Genomic DNA, 24562 nt, shown 5'->3' with positions numbered 1-24562 from the left:
CACACGCTGGCGGGGATTTCGCCAGATTCTATCGCGACCGAAAGCAATAAAAAATTGCAAGTTTACGTTTAGCCTGAATTGTAAGCAACGCTTGATGTTTCACCAAGTTCCAATTATCTTACGACTGTAGATACTGCTAAGCTTTGTTTGTGTAAAAATCCAATAAATTGTCTGTTGTCGATGAATAAGAGCGCCCGCCGATGCGTGTTTTGTACAGTCAGTAAACATGGCAAATTGGACTTCCGCACTTTCGAGTGAACATCGAACATCGAACATCGAACTCATACAATATCTCTAGTTTTTAAATATGTTTCATGTTGATAAATGTTTAAGAACATATTAAAAGCTTAGCTGAAAATATGTGAATACAGCAGAAATAATCAGCAAAGTTACGATGACGCTTTCTTTAATCAACTCGAACAACGATTTCGATTCAGTGTTGGTTGAGTTATGTATTTTATTTTCGCGGTATAAAATTTCACTATCTTCAAGAAACACACATGATGTTGGTAGCTTTTCGGCGTTGGTGAAAATTGTTGCAGAATCTCAGCACAAAAGATTTGTTGACAAGTGAAAACACCGGCGACTCGGACTTGAAAGTGCACGCCCTGAAGCTACTTGTACGCGTCAGACTTTCCTTCCAAAAACTTTTGCAAACTTGCCAAACGAGCAGAAACAATAAGAAATTATCAAAAACAGGTTTTGGTTATGATTGTTTGAGAAATTCACAAATTACCTCGATACCAGAGTGGAGAGTTTTCTTACGTAAGCTTTATTCTTAAGTCAGAACAAGCAAAACCTTACGTGAACAACTAGCGCGAGAAAATATTTTTCATTCACAGCGCGAAATTGAAGTCTGATCTTGTTTTCGATCCTGAAAAAAACTCACCTTTTCCACTAGTTCGAACAGAGCATGAAACTACATTTAAGCGCCCTGGTTCTTATTCCCTGTCATCGCTGTGAAAAATCCGCAACAGAATCTCACAACTCTCGCCTTTTGATCACGCAACAAGGCAACATCTGTCACAATATTGCCTTCTATATTCTTTATTTAACAACGCAACGGGTACTACACGACAACACGAGCGGACAATGTGGCGGATACCAGAGGTTGTACTTGAAGCTCCCGAGGCCCGATGGGAGCACGTGGCATGACGCAATATGAGAACATCCACGCGAGAACCCACGAAATGTGCGTAGATCCGTACGGATATATGTCGTCAGCTGGCGCAATTTGTTCTAAAAATAGCAAAATTGTCCCATGTCATAGGTGCGCGCAGATCCCAATACTATGACTCCTCCTTAGATTGAAGATTGTTTATTTTTACGGGAATCGACATTCCAAGGAAGCGGCAAACTGGGCGCGCATCAATTAACAGACTATGTAAATTCAAAGCTTTCTAAAGTTTTCGGTTTTATCTATTTTCCATTTCATTATTACATTTCATACGTATAAACAGTAGCTTTGACACCTTTTGACCTGTGTACTTCTTTTATTTATCTATTTTCTCAGGGTCCATTTTTGTTTGCTGTTTTGTTTTAAAATGTATCGCGACCATTACTTCAATTTATCATTTCAGCTACCCTGTGAGAATAGCGTCACATATTTATTTTAGCTGGAATGTTATTTGTTTGTTGTTTGTTTGAATACCGACACAAAAACTTTATTCACATGGAACAAACTGTTGTTTTCTTGAGAAAACGGAAAATACTCAAACTACACTTTGAAATCCATGTCAGTGAAACATCGCTACATCGAAAACATGACTTTTCTCTCAAGGCTTGAGCGCAGTCGTGCTCGGACACAGGCAAGTATTGAAACCAAACAACGCTCGTAAATATTTTCAGCCACCTGAAAAATTAATTCTGTTGTCTCTGTTCTAAAAGTTAATGTTCATATTAAATGGTGTAGCAAGACACTGAATTGCCCTAGTCGATGATATTTTTTTCATTCACTTCCATGTTTAGCATTGTACTTATATCAGTTATACAGACGAAAAAGTAGTGCATGTTTATATAGATTTTGGTCAAGCCTCGAACATAAATGACCAAAAAATGATCGTGTTTACCAAAGCGCAGTTATAATTGTCACGCCGATAAAGTCATGAGCTCTATCAGTCGTTATAAAATTAAGTTGCTGTTCGTTCTTGAAGATCTGACAATACTATTTTAAAACACAATTGATTTTGAGCAACTCCTTCTCTAAATTAAATGAATCGCCTTTAAAGTTCATTTGCGGCCTCGTATAAGGAAAGCATTGTTCGCACTGCAAATTATCATTGTTCTATTAAACTGGAATTGTTCTCGTAAATTGTCGTCAATGGTTCTCTGTCTGCAGCGTAAGTGGATCACTCCCTTCTTAAATCTTCGTTCGCAAAGCCAAGCCGAGAGTAGGCTGGAATGCTACTTTAGAATCGTTGTTTTTCACAATGTTTATATAAAAGTAATTTTGTAACAGTTACTAGTACCACCAGGTTTTTGTTCTGTTAAATTTGAATTCAAAATGTCAGGAAATAGGACTTCAAATTTGCATTGCGGAGAATATTCGGCCGTTTCAAGTTGTCCCTTAAAATAACAAATTGCGTTGTTCAACCTTTCAATTCAGTCTCAAGCTCAAAATATTAATTTTCCCCATTGATTGTCACACGTTTCTTTAGTTGTTATTTCTATGAATTTGGTAACATTTTCTTTGGAACAAACTTGACAACGCAGAGAGGTCCGATGAGATTATATTTTGATCACTCTTGGATTGAACCCGTTAATGGCAAACGACTTAGTCTAGAGAAACAAGAAAACGACTTATCTGACGTGAGATATTTCCAGTGTCCAAGAGCTAGCACACTGCAATCCAAAATGACTACATATTCCTTTGAAAGGACACTTAACCTGGAAGAAAAAAGGAAATTACACATCAACAAAAAAGCTGGTTATTATTGATTGTATCGCTAAACACTTACCGTTTCACAATATTCTTACGAAAGTTATAATAATTAATGATTTCATTACGTCGTTGGACAAGTCTTCAATCTTCAACAAGTAAATTTAGATACCGTAAATCCTCGAATTAGCGCCTCCCGTAAAATAAGCGTCCCCTTCGAATAAGCGCCCCTCCTATCGGCCAAAATAAGCGCCTCTCCTCGAATAAGCGCCCCCCCTGTCTTCTCCTAAATTTGAAATAAGCGCCCCGTTGCGCTAATTCGAGGATTAACGATGAAACAGTTTGGTGAACAGTTGCCGGAGTTCCCGCAAAAATCAAATTGGCGACATTTGCGAGTTCCTGTGTCACTGACAGAAATATCACCTCACAAATTAAACTCTTCTTACTGATTACAATATACCCTGATTCCAGTATTTTCTCTCCAAGATGCTTAACAAGGGTCAGCAAGGCATTGATATAGTCAGACTCTGATCACTCTTTGAACTGAAACCGTTCAATGGTAAACAGAGAAGAAAACGACTTATCTGCAAAAGGGTGTTTCCAATGGCTGTAAACTTGAACCAGGTTTCAAGAGCTCATACACTTTGATCCAGCAAGCTACACTTTCTATTGAAACGGTGTTTGCATTCAACCTGGTGATAAAAAGAGCAAAGAGCAACAAATTAAGATACTTTTCAACGATGATCGAATCTCCAGTTTTGTTAATTTCGAATATTTACCCCTAAATACACATTTACAGTGCTTTTCTAAAGCATTACGTTATTGAAATTAATGAACAAATCTCTCGCAATCGTGTTACTTTTAAGGATTCGTTCGGACATCAGAACAATTCCTCATTGCCCAACCGGTATCTGAGAGTTTATGGGTTCGAATCCCGTCATGGACTGAGATGTTCAATTCTTTGCCACACGCTCACCACAGGATCAAAATTTCATCTTTCAGTACTCCCGATCAGATTTCTCTACAGGATTACAGTTATTAATGTGGTCAACGACAAATTCAAGTAAAATAAAGAAAGGGTTAACTTATCTGAATTAAAAGATTTTTCCAATATGTCATAGTGCACCAGCGTCCAAGAATTACACACTGCAATCCAAAATGGCCACACTTTCTCACCTGGCAAAAAGGAGATTAAACATAAAACGAGCTATTTTTTCATGAACAAATTCGAGTCGTGTTTATAAACTTAATAGCAGACAATTCTGCAGTGACTTCTTAAAGCAGGTATCAATACTGTATGATATAATTATTTAAGGAAACACTACATTTTTGTTGGCTGGCAAATCTCAAACAAACTTCCTGGTTCTGCCGAGGACATTAAAATAGTTGAAAATTTTCTCTGCAAGATACTTTGAAATGTATTGACATGGAAGGAGATTTTATTAACTTTGGACTGAAACCGAAAAAAACGGAAAATTTGAGGTGCTGGACTTATTGTGGAGAAAAAGTAGTTTCCAGCCATTAGCAAGCAGTGAACTACTGATTGAAACCATTGAGTCCAAGAGCCAACGAAGTTGCTCTTCTTGCACTGGAAAATTTTCAGTCCTTTGTTTCATAAATTTGCCAGAAACCAATAGAGGCAAGTTGAAGATAAATTTCTAAAACCGGCAAAAAATATTTTATGAACGTTACTGCTGAGCTTTTGGTGGTACATTTAGACAACATTTCTCAGTTAACGAATAGAAAACTGCGAAGATAATATCTGGTCTATCTGAACCAAGATGTTTGCAATACTTAACTTGTACCAAAGAACATTAGAGCCACGAACTGTCGTACAAAATGGACTTGTTTTCTCTCAGCATACCTTTCTTAAAACCTACATGAAAAGAAAAGAGGAAGCTTTGATATACTGACTTAAATTGCGTTAGGTTTAGGAATTTTTTGTCAAAAACAATGTAGAGCTAGCGGTTTACAGAGACATTTAAAGCATAAATGTTACTCAGGCAGCGTTTGAACGCACGAAGCAGTATAATTATTATTTTTTTGCTACTTTTACCCTCAGGATGTACTCAACATGATAAAAGAAAATTAACTGAGACTGTAAATGATATACCGGTAAGACAGAAGAGGCTAGATAAGAAAATTATGACGAGCTTACCTGTTCAGATGTCGTCCGCTTGCATCGAAGGGTAACACACAATAATCCAAAATGGCTGCTTTTTCCGGGTTCAATGCATTCTGTGTTCAACCTTGGAAAAAAGAGAGATGTCAATAAAAGAAGTACTTCTCCTTTTATTCAATAGTACAGTCTTGCAATTAGTGTACAATTTTGCTATTTTCAGGTTATTATATTGTATTTGCTAGGCTGAAATCAAGACAATAGAGAAATGCACTTTATAGTGGTTACTGGCTTTCTTTTTGCTTAGAAAATTTACTGCGTACAAACGTGTTAGTTCTGGGACTCTGGTGGTATATTGTATTTCCTGATCAATATTGCTCTGAATTAAATCGTTTACCAGGGAAACGACGAACAAATAACAAAACTACAATGTACTTATCTGAAATCAGTCATTTCCTGTGGTCAACTTCCAGGTTGCGCTAGAGCCCAAGAACCACAACCTGCAATCCAAAAAGATTTCGGTTACGTTTTAATTTAAATTACCATATACTAGAACAAAAAAAAAAAATATATAGAATTGTAGCAAGGGTCAAACTGAACCACAACAATACATTTATCGTGATAGCTTCTTGTTCTTAGTCAGAATTTATAAGTCAAACTTTGCTATAAGGTCAGATCATACTTGTAAATTAAAGATAAAGTAAAACCTAGAATTTACCTGAAATTAGAGTTGTTCGCAGCAAGCATAAAGAGGCTGATAAGGAGAGAACGGAGCTCCAAAGCTGAACACGGCTGCTCATAATGGTTACATTTCCTTTGGATACCCCTCTGTTCGTTTAGTGCGAGGCGGGAGAGACGAAACTGTCAAAAAATATATTCAGTAGGTCAATCAGTTAGGTAGTTAGAAACCGGCCACACAACGTCGGTCAATATCGCCTGCATTAACAAACTTCTTAATGTTCTCTTAGAAGTATTTTATTTGGAGTGAGATAGTTTTAATGTTTCCGCCAGAATTCAAAGCAAGTTTGTTCAAAATTGGTTCTATATTCGTCAAGTAATTTCTGATTTCACGCAAATTATGAAAACCAGTGAGGATAAATAAAAAATAGCCACAATGCAATTATAACTCAAATCTGCGTTATGTCTGAAATTATAACGAAATGTTTTGATATTACTTACCCGAAAATGTATTAGAAATGAATCCTGGAGAAAAGGACAAGGATGACTGCATAACAACTCAACAAAGCCGCGCCCAAAGTAAAACCGCCTAAATTAACTCCAGTTAAAAACTTCACGAGCAGTTAGTTCAGCGATTGTATTGAAACAAACTGTTCGTGCATGAGAAAAGAATTTAAATCCTCAGGAAATATTATTGACGTAATTTTAAAACTGTTGATATTAAGTCAGTCAGATCTTCATATCCTTAGCAACTCAGAGCATCGGAGCAATGGACAACAAACCGGGTCTAAAACACAGGTCGCATTCCACAGGTCAAGAGTAAAAATCCCTACTCTACTGATGAATAACTATGCCAAAAGTTTCTCCTAGATCTAAAACAACATTTTCGCAAAGTAGTAAGGCTAATTAGGGCTAGGAGACTGAATCTTGGTGCTGTTTATTTATCTGAAGCACAGTGACCTGTACTCTGACCTGTGGAATGTGACCTGTAGTTGAGACCCGCCGTGGACAACATAAAACAGTTACAAAAACGACGAACGAGAGAGCTAGTAAATTAACTTATTTCTGAAATGTGGTATTCAGTAAGAAACTTTCAAACCTACTATTCCGATGTGCTTGTCTAAACGCACTTGGTAATTCTTTATTCCGAAAGTTTCACACCCTCCCAGTATTCAACAATTTCTTCAATGTGTGGACGTAAAAAATTGCTCATCGAAATGGTTATACTAAACCACTAAACTGCGGAAAAGTGCAGGCGTAGCGAAAAGCGAACAAGGACATGAAAAGAGAACACGAAAGCGTAGACTTATCTGCGAAGGGGAGTTCGTACATCCACGAAGATGCTGCTTCACCTCTACATCACACGACGGTTTCTGACACTAAAATGAACGGGATGTCCTTTGAGATTTCCTTACATACGCGATTAAAATTCATTCCACCTACTAGAAAAGTGTTTGCTGCATCAGAATGTTTCATTGAGATTTCTGTGCGTCAAACAATAGAGCATACAGTGATATCATTAAAAAAATATCGAATAAAGCACGCACTCAGTCGTAAGTTATTTTCTTCTAAAAAAGCACAGGTATTTCAAATGAAATTCGTTGAATAGTTTTCAAGAAGTTGACTCTTGAAGTCGTGTGTGATATCTTTAAAAGCCCCAAGGAAAGACTGAACATGTGTCTTCGGGAGCTTGAAATTCATCGCCGCGTTTTAAATGCACAACGTGTCTTATTCTCAGTTGTGTTAGCATTTTACAGAGCCAAGCCCTGAAAACTGAAGGTGTGAGATGTTTACCAAGATAGGCACGGAACGCGTGCTCGAACTATTCGGTGACAACACTGGGACTGTACAATTGTGTAAAAGCAAAAAATATAAACATATCAAAAATAATTCTGATAAATGTATTTAACATCAATTCTGTCTTGAATTCCAAACATGATTTGTTTCCCACAATGGAAGGATTTGAGTTAGAGACAAAACTAGAGGTCCAGAACAATGCTTTTCTCTGACTTTCCCTTGATAAAAATAAAATTTCTCTAATCAAATAAATAACAGATATAGTAACGAGTAGTAATAAGAGAATTAACCAAATACCATTTTGTAACCCAGACCATTATTTTCTTGTTTTAACTCCCCCACCGTAATAACCGAACCTCGCTTGCTCGCGTCGGTTATTACGGTGGGAGGGAGTTAAAACAAGAAAATAATGGTCTGGGTTACAAAATTTTATTTGGTTAATCCTCTTATTACTACTCCTCTTATTACTACTGTGAAGAAACAGGGGAGCGCCCGAACCGAATTAAACGGGATAACCGGGGAGAGGGATTCACTATTTAGACATAACGCGAGCTGTGTTATACTGTTCGAACACCGGACATGAGCTGTCAACTTTCCGAGGCCATCCAAAACCCCCCTCCAGAGCTTCGTGAGACAATTTACAAGGAGTATCTCGGAATAAAAAGGAGGCAAAAAAAGGAAATGGGTTGGGATGAGGTACATGATGATATTGAAGAGGCGCCCTTCTGTGAAAAACGATCAAGAATTGTAAAGGTCATGGTTTACCGTAAATGCAACTCCTGTCGCCTAAAAGGACTATGTTACGAGTGTTATAAAAATGGAGTAAAACACTATCTCGGCTACCCCATATATGACGAGAACGACTACGCCGAAATCTTTCAGAAATTTTACTGAGCGGCGGCGATATTAACCTTCGTTCGAAGCAAAAGTTTTGTTTTGAAATCTGTGAGTTGCGTGACATTATTCTCAGAAAGACTGGAACCAAATATAAATATTCCCCAGGCCCTTGGACGAGCAGTACTGAAAACATGGAGGACAACTAACGATTTTTTTGTTTGGGCCGAAAAACGAACCAGAACAGAATCACAAAAATACGCTCAGTCAACGCGCTGTAAGTTATTTTCACCACAGAAGATGTCGAAGTGAATCGAGCAGGAGAAAACGATGAAATAACAAGATATGATCCCAGCGTTTGATCGATCGTAACATGAAATATTCCTTGAACAAGGGACTCAATCGAGCCCGTTTAAGTTTTCTCTGCTTCTCGCATGGCTTCAACGACTTGATATGTTATCTGTCTGGCCTCTTTCTGCCAAACGGGTGTAGAAAGTTCCATGAAAATAAAGCAAATCGCGTGGAAAAGCACAAGCATTTTGGCCTTCAGAAGTACTGTTGGGGTATAATTTATTCAGCCAATCTCTAATTATAGTTCATGATATCTTGTGTTAACTACATGTAGATTATAATATTATGATATGTTATTTCTCTTGTCTACAATATTTATATATTCTGTAACTCAAAGGTACACTCCATTGTATTGGCAGGGTAATGAGAAAAGACTGTACGAGTTTATAGTGAGGCATTTCTTAGCCTGCTGTTCTGAGGTAAGAAATTTCACATTATGCTTTGCTAAAGATACATTAGTATTGCCTGAAGTTGTGAATTGCGAGCCATATCATAAACTGAACTGACTCTTTTTGTCAGGATGCCAAAGGTCAAGAGACAAACGTGGAAATAGAGATTGCTGGAGAAAAGGTGAGTTGACATCCTAACTTGTGAAAACAAATCATTTTGGGTTTACTGTGCCATGCATCCTACCATTACCACTTGAGAAAGTTTTTTCTTAAAGTTTGAATTTTTTTGATAACTTTTTGCTGGCCTCTGTTTGAACCAGCAAATCAAAACATGGGAATGTTGAAGGTAAAGATGTTAAATTGTGAAATTCAACATTTCAAAAGTCTCAATCTGTGAACATTTGAAACCAGCAGGAAGTTGTCACAGTTTGATATGCAGTTTCAAACGAAAGCCATCAGAAGTTTTCAAAAAGATGGCAAAAAGTTGTCAAAATCTAATCAAAAACTTTTTTAGGTGGCATAGTAAGGTGAATAGCATTGTAAAATAGTGCCCTAGTGTCCAGATATGCAGTAGTTGTTTTTTACACATAAAATGCTTCTTAACTCTTACAGTAAATATAGAGATGTACTATATTCAAAATGTACTAAATTAGATCTTATTGTTATTTCAAGTTGAGAATAAACTGATTATTTATGGATCTCTGTACTCCATGCTTTTAGTTCACAGCTACAGGACTCATGATAATTGCAAGAAACTATCTTGATGTTTACCCATATGACAAGTGGAATGCAAAGGTAGGTTAATTTTATTTCAATCATGTTCTGTTTTCTGAATTCAGATCATTATGTCTGCACACATCAAGCGGTTTTTGTAATCAGGAGTGTGCAATGTAAATTTGTATATTGAGAACTGTTTAGATTGGTTTCATGATTGTGATTTCTTAAGCTTACATACATGTATTACAAACTTCTTTTACATATAAACCTTTTATGATTATCTTAGCATGCTCAAATCTGCTTTTGTCATGTTAGACAATCCCAGTGTACAACCAAGGTGAAGAATTTCAACCAAGTTCAATTGAGGTTTGTAATTACTGAGCTTGACGTCTGTTGATTAACGAGCTGTTGTAGGTCAGTAGTTAACATAGCATGAGTACTTGTGTTCTAATTATTTCAAACTGTTTGCAGATGGTTGATGGTGAAACTAAACCTCCTTCTTTGTTAACTGAAGCTGATCTGATCAGTCTAATGGAGAAACATGGTATAGGTAAATTGCAAAAGCTCAATTTGCAAACTTGTTCAAGATTCAATGTCAACATTTATTTAACCATACATTTTCAATGATAATATTCTCCGTGGATCCTTGAGAGGATTAGTTTGGAGTCATGAGTGATGAAAATTTTTTTGATATTACAAGGAACAATCTCATTTTTCTTTATTTTACTTTCTATTGAAATCTAGTGAAATTATATGATTATGCAAAGCATAGGTTGAATTTTATTCAAACATTTCTCTTATTTAATGTACAATTTTCCAAATATACACATATTATAACCATGAAAATTCAAATTAATACAAGTTAACTCCTACCTAGTAACTTTTCAAGTCCATTCACTTAATATTATTTATAATTCACACACCAATGGAGTGGAACCTTGCCTTACGGCCTCCCTGTTATTTATGGCCACTTTATTCTGGCCCAAACAAAAGCTCAGTCAGTCATTTTTGTATTTAAAGAACTCCTTTTACATGTAATACAACCACCCGGTTAATATGACCAGATTTTTGTGGCCCGCTGATGACCGTTTTATCAGGGTTCCACTGTGTCTCTGTTTAGCATAATTAATGATTGTATTTTCTGTCTAAATATTTAACTAAAGGAGAAGAGAATTTTAGCGATGATCCACAGTTACAGACAAGTGAAACATTCTTGTTGTTCACCTTTTGCATACAGGCACAGATGCAACTCATGCAGAACATATAGAGACCATAAAAAACAGGTGCTATGTGGGAGTGCAGCAAGATGGGACCTTTCTACCAGGCCAGCTTGGAATGGGACTTGTCGAAGGTAATAGCTTCACAAAGAGCTATTGAGTTGTAATTTATAAAGACTAATTAATCCTCAATATGGAATAATCTTCTCAGAAACTGTGCATTATTTTCGTACAACAGTCCTCTGTTACAATGTTGCTACTGGTGCTCTTAACTCTGCTATTTTGACCCAGAATCTGATCATATTTCCTTGCATTTCTCTTGTATTTGAAAAGGTTATGACTTGATGGGATTTGAGCTTTCCAAACCAAGGCTGAGGTCAGAACTTGAAGCTGATTTAAAAAGGTGAGTGAGATATACCGGTTACAGCAGCATTTTCAATAAAAGCTGATTGTCAAATATTTTATTCCCAGCTGTTCTCAAATGTAATCACATGTTGGTAATTCTGTTGGCTGTTAATAACAGAGCAATTCTGCACACTTGTTTGCTCCATGTCCGCCCATATGACCATCAACATTAGACTATTCTAAATGGTGAATTTTCTTTTATTACTGTATTATTTTATTAAATTTAATGCCTACTTTATGATCTAACTTTGCAGAATTTGTGAAGGAACAAGAAAGAAAGATGGTAAGGACAATTTACAGTACTGTGCACCTTATCACTGTCACCTGATCAAGTTTTTGATCAATTTTTACTACTAGCAAACTGGAATCTTTTTAAACAACTATTTGATATCTTCCAGTGAAAGTGTAACATGTGTGATAGGTGCAGTTGTCAAGTTTCTCATTCTCACTCAGTCTGTTGTCAACTGCCTCCCTCACTTGTTGCATTTTCATTGGCTGCTCAACATTTATTTAACAAGATGGCCACCATGAAAAATCACCCCCTTCAAGATTTGTTGCTGCCAAAACGGTCAAGAATACTAAGTAAAAGGGGGGAATAATTGCAACTCCCCAGATAAGAATGGAGATACAAAAACTCATTTATAAACAGATGTCTTTCTAAACTAGTGCAGATTTTAAATTGTTTTTATCTTACTTTTATTCATGATTTCGATTGTAAACTTACTGGTATGTCTGCTGAGTCTGACTTTTTCAGTGAAGACTTCATTAATACATTCATTCATTCAAAATAAGACAGATGTCATCAGAGAGTTCTCAGAGATATGAAACCCTAACCCAAAGTTGTCAAAAAGTAATAAAAAGAACATTGTCAAGTAGCAACAGCGTGGTGGACAGTATTTGAGACATGTGCATGACCAAGAAAACAAGATGTAGTAGACTTGCTTTTGCCATAAAATATCTGACAATTATCTTTCCTGTTGTTTAGATGTACTTGTTGAACAGATAGCCAAATATAAGGAACAGTTTGTTCAAGCTGTACAAGAGGTGGGCTTATATGTATTCTTCATTTACATGTATTCAGATCATAATGGGACACAGTTTTCCTGTGATGCTTGAACCTTGTTATTGAATAAATTACCTTGGCCCACATTAGGCTTCATTGTTACAGTAATCAAAATATCATTGTTGGAAATTGTTTGGATACTGTAGGTATGCTTGCAATAAAGGCTGGAGATGAGACGTTTATAACTATTTACAGGTCTAATAGTTACTTCAGATATACAATATATTAAATTTTTTACATTTCCTGTACAATATTTCATGATCTAAAGAGTTCAAACCAATATATTCAGTCTGCACAAACTCTTATTTATTTTTGTGATATAAAGATTATCTTGCAGTGGCTGAAGTGTTTTGTCAAAAAATGGTGAAACTTGCTTCAATGTTACTAATTTGGATTTAATTGTCTTTGGCTGCTCAGTTTATAGTAGGTTAATATTCAAATCAGTATTACAGACTTCTTGGAATTCATCAATTTTGGTGGTTCGTGATTGGTTTGTTTTCTTTCTCCGTATAGGCAGTCAAACTGGATCAAGCCTTATCATCTTATTTTGGAGATCCTCAAGAATTTATCAATGAAGGTAAAACTTACTGTTACATACTGTTGTATGCGTAAATAGAAGGGGAAAAATGTTTGATTGAATGCATTGTTTATGTCACTGAACATCAAGCGCAGGATAACTGAATGACAGAGTTTGTCAACCAGGGCATTATGCTCAAAACCGAATTAATGCTGATTACTAACTTTTTATCCTAATGCAGATCTACTCAGTGTGAAACTGAGAATTGATATTTTAATTTACTTTCATTCGCAACGGTTCAAGTATTGTAAGAAATCTTGCTCTTACTGTATAACCAAATTCTTGGTGGAATCCGGACTCTGCTCATGCCTTCCCAAGGTCAATCTAAAAACTTTCCAAACCTTTAGTGATTTTTTTATGATTACAGTTCTTGGTAATGAGGACGAGAGAGGAACAGAACCTCTTCGCCTTTGTCCTAGATGCAAACCTGAACAAATGGTGCTCAAGAAAACTAAAGATGGCAGGTACGCTGAAGTTGTTAAAATAAGTATACAAATACTTATGGCTGATGTACATGTAGTGACTGCAAATATTTACAGTGATTTTCCAAGTTTTGTCATGAAACCATCAGTTTAGAGTGTTTTAATGACTTTTCTCTGCTGCTGCTGTTAGGTGCCAAGTTGACCTTCTTTTTGAAAGTAGTCACCTTGTCCACTTTTACTTTCTTCCAAACTTACTCACAGGGTTTCATTAAGGGCTGGGCACCAAGCAAATTGAGTGGCTGTGAGGATGGTTTTGTCTGCCGGGTTAGGCCATCTGGAAAAAAGTTTTTCTTGGAGAGGAGTTCAGTTCAAAACGTTTTGCCCGCCTGTGAAAACCAGTTGCCTTCCTACTGAAAACATTAATGAAACCCCTGTAGCTTCCCACCCAGGTTTGTAATATTTATAGTTCCTGACTTGTTAAAATGCAACAGCCTTGTTACGTTTTTCTTCTTTTGACTCTGCAGCTTCATGATAGGATGTCAAGGCTACCCAAGATGCCGTGCCAGTGCCTTCTTCCCTAAATTTGTGGTTGAGGCTGCAGTTCATGAGTCTGTGTGTCAGCGGTGTCAACCAGGAGATGTACATAAAATCAGTTTCAAATTCAAGAGAGGTTCTGTTCCACCCATGATGCCTTTAGAGTAAGTTTTGAAATTTGCATTGTTTAAAGGTGGGTGGAGGATTTGTGTGATTCACCTGTGTTTGCTGCATGCCTGAGTAGCTTGAAACATCATGCAGAACATGTTGGCTTTGACCCATTTTCCTAATTTACTATGAAAATCCAGCATTTCCTCAAGGCAAGCTAGGTCTGTGTCACCAAAATTTTCCCAAATGCTTATGATGAAATAATTGTTAACCTTTAATGTTGAAAGCGTGACACTATGTTTTCTTTTTGCTAAAACATTCAGTTAAGTGCTTAAGAGCTTCTGCCTGAGAGACCAGGGCAGACTTGGAAATGAAGGTCGGCCGATTTCGCTTAAAATTGGTACACAAAGTGGTTATGTGGACTTATGTAATATGCTAAAGTTTCAGGTTCAACGACCTTCTTTTAGCCGAGTTCTGGTCCCCAGAGGCAGATTTTTAGTGTAATTTTGGCCACTTTTCAATCTCTCTTTTAGCAACGTACAATTAATTTCAGACAAAACCAAAACCATATTTGTAATGCCCTATCCTTAAGCTTCAATGGATAAAAACATTAGCTCACGGAAATATTTCGTGAGCCTGTGGCTGTGATCGTAACTTGCTCCTATTTGAAGCATATGGGAAGCAACCGGAAATGGTCTGTTTTTCAGACCGCATATTTTCCATGCCCATGTTTTATATCGTGAAGTCTTAGTATCCCTGCAAAGTTCAGCCCTTAGTTTAGTAATACCAAGGAAAAAATACTAAGGTTGAGGATTTTTTACTAAGAAAAAACTTACGAGTAGATGACTAACCGGGCCACTTCCGGTTAAAGTTTCAACAAAGCGTGTCTGTAAAAATCAGCCATTTGATTTCGATTAATACCTTTCTTTTCTTCTAAGTTGTGAATTAGAGACTCTGATCATGAAGTTAATTTTAACTGTAAAGACTTACCGTTAATCAGAAATTTTCATGTGATTTTTTTAGGACCGATCAGAGTTCGGTCTGGCGGCGGTTATAAATTTTGTGGAAGAAGTCTTGAAAATTACAGATAATGGAGTCGCTGGACTTCTTTGCTGAAGAAAAACAACTTATCAGTCACTCTAAATGCAGTCACAACGTCTCTCATGACACTACTTGAAAATCTCTTTGAACCTTAAGGAAATTTTGAATATATTTAAAGCTAATTGTAAAATTAAATGCAGTCTCACTATCCCAGTCTATACGCAAGGTGTCTGGATAAATTCACTTACTATGAATACTTACTTGGCTACTGGTGTAGAGGCATGCCCCTTTCTTATAATCCCTTAAAAGTGTAGAAACATTTAAAACCGTAGCCCCGGCGATAAATTGATCGTGAGTGCGTCGTTGCGAGTGATGAAAATTCAGGTTGATTCATACCGTACGTGACGAGTTCACGACACGCCAACTTATCTGAAGTTTGCTGGCTATGATTGTCTTGAAATTCATTTTTTTCTTGTCTAGATTTGTCTCCTTGATACACAGAGAATGATTAGGTATAGAACTTACATGAGAACCTGAAGAACGAATGGATATGTTACAGAATATTTATTCATACCCAGTCCCCCGGTGCAAACGGCCTTGGTATTATAAATTGAGGAAGTCCAAGATGGTCCGTTTTCCCCGCCAAGTCGCTGAATGTCTGACTAAATTACCAGAAAATTACTCATTGGCACACTTTCCCTTTCTCTATCGGGATTTTCCTTTTGTTGCTTTCTCAGTGCACAGAGATCCAGACTAAGTTGGTGTACTGCATATATCCAAAGATAGGGCAGGGGAGGACTAGATTTTCCTTCAAAGACTACTGCTTATAGCACCCTAGTTGTAGGATTGCTGGCCCTTAGCTCCGATTTCCATAATAAGAAGCGATAATCCCCAGAACGACCAGTATGCTTGGTGTAGGTGGTACGGTAAGTCGTCACAAAGTCCAGTGCGTCATGCGTGCTGGAGCTTAAATTGGTTATTGCTCTTCTTCCTTGGACAGGATGATAATCACCGGCTTTCATTTATACATCTGGGTGGAGAGAGACTGTGAAAGAAACTTGCCTTGCCCAAGACGACATGACAACGCCCTAGTAACCAGGAGCGCTCGATCCGGATTCCAGCCCGCTAACTATTAGGCCGCGATCGTGCTATGTGCTAGGCAGTTGCCAGTTGTGTATAGAATCCGAACGCGTTACTACGTTAAATGTTTACTTCAGTCTGTCGTAAATTGATATGGCCAGCACGTGGACATCTTGCTGGCTGGATTGTTTATTTACAAGAAAAGAAACTATCTGCGATCAATTTAATTAAATTTACTAAATCAATTCAGTCTTCAAGCGAATTTGTTTCATTTGAGTGTGCTTGAAAGGCAGAGGAGCGAAAAAGTCTGGCTATTACAATTTAGTCTCCTGGAAAACTGAAAACATGATTATACAGTGTCCCGTTTGGAAAGAAGATGACGTATGCGGGACACGAGATAACAAGGCGCCAGAGCCTGATGTGACTCTCCCATTAGCGACGTTAGATCGAGATGTTGCCCACCTGCTGGTCAAATTAAAGTGGGCACTGATGGTAATAGACTGGCCACGTCCCATAGAGTTGAAAATTTCCCTGAATGGAAGTTAAAATATGAATTTAAGAAGATTTCCCACGTCACCGCCGAAAATTCAACCGTTTGAGTGACCAAAGTGGGCCATGTCAGCACCCTTTCCATCAAGGAGAAAAAAGAAATTGAAGACATCAAAGAAGGCTACCGCTGACGTTTCAGATAGCATATTTCAGGCGTTCGGCATTGTAATACCTATTGCATCCATAAATATCCAAGGTTAGAGTGACTGCATGCATGTTCATCAGACATAAATTTATTTTGCACGTTCAAAGATTTTTTTACACGCCTTAATGTCTTTAATTCGTTCCGTTGGTTCAAGGATCGTTGTTCCATCATCATCTGCATGCACATTTGAACATAATATCTCTAACTTAAAGTTGTCTACCCACCCACAATTCAATTTCTAACATTTTCGACGCCATATTGGATGTTGTTTCACTTGAAAAGTCGAAAGGGCTTGGAGATGAATTAAGTAGTTTCACATGCCCAATATCAAATCACAGCGGAGATGCTTCGCGTGTCATGCTCAAACAACGTAATCTCCTGGCGAAAATAGGAAGTAATTTGGCCCTCTATTGTATCACGAGGCTTACTTACTTGCAATCTCTATCGTAACGCTGGTATTCTTATTTAGAATCGATACCAAAGAGGAGCTAGGACGGAAGCTTAAAGGAAAGCACCTCTGGGTGCGTCACAATTAAGTCGGAAATTTCGGTACCACTAGTCACACAGGGTATTTGTGATCTTCTGGCAGGGGAAAGGAGAAAAAAACTCACGGCTTAAAATTCTAATCATGGTGAATAGTCAGCTATGAAGGCACGTGACGTTATAATGTCATAAATTTCAAAACATCCGTCATATTGAATCCACCGGTGTGGATTTCATGACTATTCCATGAAATCAAAATATCGTTTTTGTCGGATATAACAAAATTAAAAGAGAAGAGAAAGGGCACTAAAGGAATTAAAAAGGTGCAAAAAAACTATGTTTGTCCCAAGAAACCATGACAACGTCAATAAAAAACAGAGAATCAGATGAGAAAAGTCAAACTTAGGGTAATTATGCCTGACAAAGCAAGGTTGCCATGGAAACAAGGCAGAGTCCCATAAATAAGGCTTTTTTTTCTCAGCTTTTCTCACCTAACTTATACACTCAGTAAACAACTTGTTTCATTGTATTTTGATTACTTTTCTTCTTATCAACCTATAAAGTTTCCCCTCACCTTCCAGTCCCCTGGGTACAGGGTACAAATGCTACATCAAATTTAGTTTCAAATCCGTCAGTAGGAAAATTAATTTCTAGTTTATGGTTTGAAAATATATATTTCCTTTAAATAATTTACTTTAGGATCATTGATTGTTTGTTAATTGTGCAGCTGGTGTCTAAAAATCTCTGCTAAAAAGTAATTAAGACAGGAAGTGCGTAGTAAGTAATTTCTCTAAAAGTGTTTCGTAGTAAAAAGCCTCAACCTTAGTATTTTTTTCTTGGTATTACTAAACTAAGGGCTGAACTTTGCAGGGATACTAAGACTTCACGATATAAAACGTGGGCATGGAAAATATGCGGTCTGAAAAACAGGCCATTTCCGGTTGCTTCCCATATGCTTCAAATAGGACCAGGTTGTGATCACAGCCACAGGCTAACGAAACGTTCCCATGAGCTAATGTTTTTACCCATAGAAGCCTAAGGATAGGGCATTACAAATATGGTTTTGGTTTTGTCTGAAATTAATTGTACGTTGTTAAAAGAGAGATTGAAAAGTGGCCAAAATTACACTAAAAATCTGCCTCTGGGGACCCCTGAAGGGCTGATATCCAGAACTCAGCTAAAAGAAGGTCATTAAACCTGAAACTTTAGCATATTACATAAGTCCACATAACCACTTTGTGTACCAGTTTTAAGCGAAATCGGCCGACCTTCATTTCCATCTCTGCCCCGGTCTCTCGGGCAGAAGCTCTTAAGACTCCAGCGAAACCATTGGCTTTGTTGAAGGGGACCCCTCGTGCATGAAACTTGTTTTGTTGGCCGCTGATGATTGTATCATTCTTGCTTTATAGATATACTGGCTGCGTTGGTGGATGTGATGATAGTCTAAGAGAGTTATTGGACCTGAAGGACTTAACAAGGCTGCCGTCAGAGTCAGGTAAAAAGCTCTATCCAGGAAATGTTCTTCTTCATTAAAAGAACTATTGTTTCACCAGATCAGTCGGAAATCCTTCAATAAGGGTAGCGTTTTCTTCTGTTTGTAGCAAAACATAGGGAATGTCTGAAATTCGATAGCAAGTGCTCTGAGCATACACGCAGGGAGAATTTCGGAAACTTAATCAGTTTAAGGTGCTTCTTCTGTATCTGTTGTACTAAAGGTGTAAAATCATGGCTTAAGTCATTTGTTGGTGATAGAAGGATCATGTATTTGCCACTTCTTCTTGCTGTCATACTGTTAGCCGTTTTAAGGCAGTAGTTCTTTTTTTGAATTCTTCAACATGCATTCGCCACTGATTCTTATATCTGGATACCTGACCAGGTGGTTCAAATTCAGCTGGAAGAGGGAGACAAACTTCTCAGCCCAGCAACAGAGGAAACAAACATACTTCAGGGCGTGGTCGAGGCATGCCTAGCAAGACCAGAGGGAGCGGCTCTAGATCAGCTGCAACATCTCAAGTTAGAAGACCTTCTGTTCCAAGGGGAGGTATTACCTCCAATCAATCCAATAGGAATGCAGGGCGTGGTTATACACCAGCTGGTCAGAGTTGGGGACTCAGCTCATCATTTTCGGGAGGTACTTCCTCATTTCATTTTCAATTAACGCCAAACTATAAATTAACGATCTACAGTTGCAACATGAGAAGAAGTCAAATCTTCTTCTAAATGTGTGTGCTCCCGTTTTTCTTTTCAGGTTTCAACCAATTTCCTTCAGGTAGCCACACTGGAGGGTAAGTTTTACAGAAATCTTCATTTGCTGCCAGCCCTCTGCTTTAATGCACCATTACCACTATACTGAGGTCATTTTTTCATCCTATTTTGTTAACTTTTACGACAGAGATGACAATGAGAACTGTGTGGTTTGTACCTGTGGGCAACCTGCAACAACATTAACTGTAAAGAAAGATGGACCTAACAAAGGTAAGTAACATGAACACTAGTTCCAGTAGCATATAGATATATGAAGTGGCTCGCAGGAACCCATAAAACAGTGAAAGTCTATCCCATGCTAGGAGAGATCAGTAGAACTTAATCTTAAATGGCATACTGGTTCTGATTAGCGCCAGGTTCTTTGCATGGAGCAACTTACAATGTTATTATTGTATGAATATTGCTACTCCATTTTGGCAAGATGTTAGTCTGTCAGATTATCCTGGCAGTTTGTCTGGTTGCCCTACAAATTTGTTGTTACTCATTTTCTGGGCGAATCTTGGCTGACGTCTTTGTTTACATTTTTCCTCATTAACATACGACTTTGCGCATAGAGGGCATCATGCTAGACACGATTTTACTAAGAAAACTTAAAGAGCTTGTGAAACTTAGTAAGTGGTGAAATTTTTGGCTCTTTGGGTGTATTATTCGAGGAGAGATTGACTTTCAAAAACATCAAAATTTCTGGATGGCAAAAGCGCTAATGAGCTCATACATTCTTTGTAAAATTTTGAGCTTTTAAACCCTCGTCGCACAAAAAGTATTCAATACATCGCGCTCAAATTCCTTGGGATAGTTAATCGTGCTGTGCCCTTTCAATATTCAGTATTAATCTCTTTGTGGCTCCATCAGAAACTGTATCGCTTATGGTAATGAGGCAAATGTTGTAAACAAAGATTCTCCTATACACCTGGGTAGAGAGAGGCACAGAGAGTAAATTGCATTGCTCAAGGAACACATTACAGCAAACCCAGTCAGTGCTCAAACCTGAAACTCTTTGCAAAGAGTGCGATGGTTAACCTTCAGTAAAACTGAAAGGGACGTCATGTATTTGTCGCATAAGAAGGTGACCTTGATCAGGGAAGAAATAACAGTGCTGGTTTGATTTTAATTATTTACATTCAGGTCGACCGTTTTATAAATGTCCAAACAGAGATAATGGCTGTGGATTTTTCTTGTGGGCTGATGACGATTCAGGGAGTTCATCATCATCATTTGGCCAAACTGCGCCTCTAATGACATCCAATAACTTCAACAGGAATAATGCAGGTACATGATCACTGTTGGTTGGTCCAGAGTTTTTTGTGCGAATTGAAGCTTTTTTCTATAAAAAAAATTACTATCAAATAAACATTTTACGATAACTGCAGAAATTCTCGCGCGCGCATTGGCTAATCTTCATCGTCAATATGCGGACAGACACATGAATTTATAATTTATGCGATGCGTCAACGAGCGAGAGCGGACAATTTGACAATCTGTTATCTAAAAAACAGATTGACGTCAGTTTTTCATACGTCTGTCCTGTTATTGACAATGAATTTCATCATAACATTGTCAAAGTAGTCTGCGGATCCACTCGGCTATCGCCTCGTGGATCCACAGCTGCTTTGACAATGTTATGACGAAATTCATCGTCAATAACAAGACAGACGCATGACGTCAATTTGTTAAGTTTAACCAAAGTGGATAACACGATGAGCTAACGGTTAGATTATCACACGTCTGATTTGGCAGTCTAGGTTTGAGTGCTGGCAGGGGTCAGGATATTGTGTTCTTGGTGAAGGCAATGTAAGTTCCCCTGTGTGTTACTCCCACAATTCATTCCCTCTACTAAGGTAAAAATGGAAAATGTCTGCTTTTGAAACTGCTCTTGTGTCTACATTGGGATCTTCTACTAATAAGTAAACTTTTTCTTACTTTAGGATTCAACTCTGGAAGAAACACAACTTTTACTGGAGTCAGGTGAGATACGATTTTTGATTAGACCATTTATACACGGGAAGTCAACACAAAATCTGTTCTGTGTCGTTTGTTTCTTTTTTTCTCACAAACTGCCTCATAATGTGTCTTTCATTGCAGTGGATCAATGAGAACAGACAGCTCTAATCCCTCTTGTCGCTGTAGCGAACCAGCTGTAAGGTATTACATTACACACTTAATATCTTTAGTTGTAGCTTACAACTACATGCATATGCGAACGTTCTCTGTTATGAAATACTGATCAACACATCGCCAATTGGACTACTAGTAATAAAGTAAGTAGTCTGGATAATTTATAGCAATTTGGCACGACGACAGATTAAAAATAGAGGTTTAAAGAGATTTGAGCAACATTTTCTTAAGAAAGCTTTTACTCTATTTTCACAGCAGCGTCACAATCATGCAAGTCCATCCATTAGCTTGTTGTATTCAAGTACCAATACTTGCAAGACATAACCAAAACTAACTTTCATTAAATTTCTCAGCCGCACAGTTTCCAAGGAAGGACCGAACAAGGGCCGGCCATTTTACTGTTGTGCTAAGCCGAGAGGGCAGGGTTGCGATTTCTTTGAATGGGGGGACACGTCATCAGCTGGCAGTAACGCATTCCAAACAGGACGATCAGCACCAACAAACAGTGGAGCGACAAAGAAAAGAAAGTGCGGCCTTTGCCACCAGGAAGGTAGGGATTTCTTTAATTTTGTTCAAAGAATTTTGCCTCTGCTCCAAAAACAGTGCTTGATTGGTAATAAAGAATTTCTGGCAACCTCAACAGTGGTAACTTTGTGAAAGTTAGAGTGGAAAGACTTGAAAGTGCCTGAACTTCATTTATCTTATAAAAGCAATGAAGAGGCAAAGTGTATTAGCAAACAAAAGCTGTTGCTTCAGTATTTTTTTCCTTATTTGCAGGTCACACCAAGAGGACCTGCCCCATGAACAGATAACACACAGCCGGAGTAGATATTCTGTCGCTAATAATATTGATCTGTTAACGCACAATGCAAATAAATTCTTTTACATCTCATGTCTCTGACATGTGGGATGCCTCGATGAGTTCTTAGAACATTTCAGCTGTGGCTCAAAGCTTGATTCCACGTTTTACATCTTACTTTTATTACAATGTACATCCTGTAACTTCATGAAAGCACCAAGGACACTTATCAAATATGCATTATGCTTCAATGTACTTGCATTTCAATTATTTTAATGAAAACCATGTCTTATTGAACAATGAAAAAATGAGACGTACAAACTGGAGTATTCTTTTGTCTAGGATGAAAAAATAAGTCGAGAATTCGGTTTATTGCTGATGCAGGTTAACCAGCAATCTGTAGGTACTAATAACACCTCGACGATGTTCCAATCTTACCTTAGGAACGAGGATTTTATTGCGAGCAAGCTCTATTTATGTCAGTCATGTGTCACGGTTGTATTAAAATGACATTCCTTTTTTTGGCAGATCCAAATAATGCAGGTCTGATTGTTTTACCCAATGGCTCCCATCTAAATGTTCACTTGACACTGATGATTTAGTACTTAGCACGGTCAGACTTTACCCTGATCTTGGGCTTGTCGAGCCAATCTTTGTACCTTTAGATGGTTCGCAAAACTGGGACTGATTCAACTGTACTCGTCAAACTCTGTCACTCTACTGTGACTGAAATAGATAAGAGTAAGTTTGTCGCACTTGATCTGTTTTTGTTTTTGCAACTGTCAAATTTTAGGTTTATAAATGCGGAGGTCTCCAGCTCTTAAAATTATACGTATTGTAACAACCTCAGTTTCTGGATTAATAGTGATTGTTAATCTTGAGATGTACTCTCAGTCGTAGTTACTCCTGATCATAGGGGTGTACATTCGAGATAAACTTCGGATCAACTTTGACGAATACATCTTCCAACGACTTTCGCATGCGCAACGTAGAATTTCGAGAAATCATTTGGTTGCTACTTACATCCTACACAAATGCAGAGATCTCAATTAGAATGCATAACATTCCGAAAAGTAGCTACTTTTTCGCGCGAAATGGAGTTCTAACCCGCTACCTTTAACATGGAAGCAAAATGTTTCTAAAACACATTTTTGTTCGCAACGTTTATTGTTATTTGGTTATGAATCGGAATACACTGCAAAACGAAGTTACACAAAGATACGCCAGCAATTAATAATTCTGAAAACCATTAAAATTATAATACTTGAAAAAATGTTTGAAAAAAAAAACCGAACGTTTTCGACATTATGTGATTGTCATCTTCAATATAATGTCAAACACGTTTGGTTTTTTGCTTTTTTAGTCTGCTAAACATGTTTAGCCTTGTAAAATTTTTAATCGCAAGTAGATATTATGGACATCACAATACTTCTACATCATGTTTAAAAAGACCAGTTAAATAACAAAAAACCCAAAGGTTAATGTCTCTAGATAAACTGTTGGTGGTGATATCATTTACGAAGTCACTCTTGCGGCAGTCGTGGGATTACAATTTTGTCTTATATTTCGCAGTGTGTCTATGATAGCGTGTCGAATGTGTCTCATCTTCCAGCAGTAAATAACAGGATTCAGAGAGGAATTAAAGAACAACAGGGTCAGTGAGTATAACCACAGACCATGTAAAGCGGTACTTGGCGCAGAGATCAAACTGGCAACTAGATAATAATAATTTGGCAAACTACAAACTAAAAACACAAGATATACGTAGAATGTACTGACGGCAGATTTTCTCTGCCTCGCAACACTTTCCATTTGGTTATTCTGTGCTACCTGTATTTGCTGGACTTGCATTTGTTTTGCGTGGCGTTGTACAGTGAAATAAATTTTGCAGTAAACAGTTGCTGTAATAATATAGCAAAAACTCATAATGATAATGGTGACGAGCATGGCGATTTCATTTGAGGCCCAAAGCCAAATTGATGTAAAAAATGCACTA

The 24562-nt window shown here is 37.6% G+C and overlaps 1 protein-coding gene and 1 pseudogene across 2 annotated transcripts in view; both read left to right on the top strand.

Annotated features, from left to right (window-relative positions):
- The first annotated feature begins 8637 nt into the window (after window positions 1–8637).
- Window positions 8638–24562, top strand: part of LOC145489377 (DNA topoisomerase 3-alpha-like) — a 65053-nt pseudogene continuing 49128 nt past the window's right edge. Inside the window, exons 1-2 of the transcript XR_014049591.1 lie at window positions 8638–9076; window positions 9177–9227. The product of XR_014049591.1 is annotated as a DNA topoisomerase 3-alpha-like (transcript). The remainder of the gene's footprint in view (window positions 9077–9176; window positions 9228–24562) is intronic.
- On the top strand, window positions 9378–23748 carry LOC145489434 (DNA topoisomerase 3-alpha-like). The gene is made up of 20 exons (XM_081468410.1): window positions 9378–9392; window positions 9767–9841; window positions 10079–10129; window positions 10235–10313; window positions 11001–11114; window positions 11314–11383; window positions 11640–11668; window positions 12371–12429; window positions 12962–13025; window positions 13393–13489; window positions 13972–14145; window positions 18797–18882; window positions 19264–19518; window positions 19636–19672; window positions 19780–19862; window positions 20778–20921; window positions 21578–21617; window positions 21735–21794; window positions 22121–22317; window positions 22545–23748. Exons 1-20 carry the CDS (start codon window positions 9378–9380, stop codon window positions 22577–22579), a joined length of 1764 nt encoding a protein of 587 aa, XP_081324536.1. The 3' UTR covers window positions 22580–23748.

This window comes from Orbicella franksi, chromosome 6, assembly GCF_964199315.1.
Source record: "Orbicella franksi chromosome 6, jaOrbFran1.1, whole genome shotgun sequence".
In the NCBI taxonomy this organism is placed as follows: domain Eukaryota; kingdom Metazoa; phylum Cnidaria; class Anthozoa; order Scleractinia; family Merulinidae; genus Orbicella; species Orbicella franksi.
This window is presented reverse-complemented; position numbering and strand designations above follow the sequence as displayed.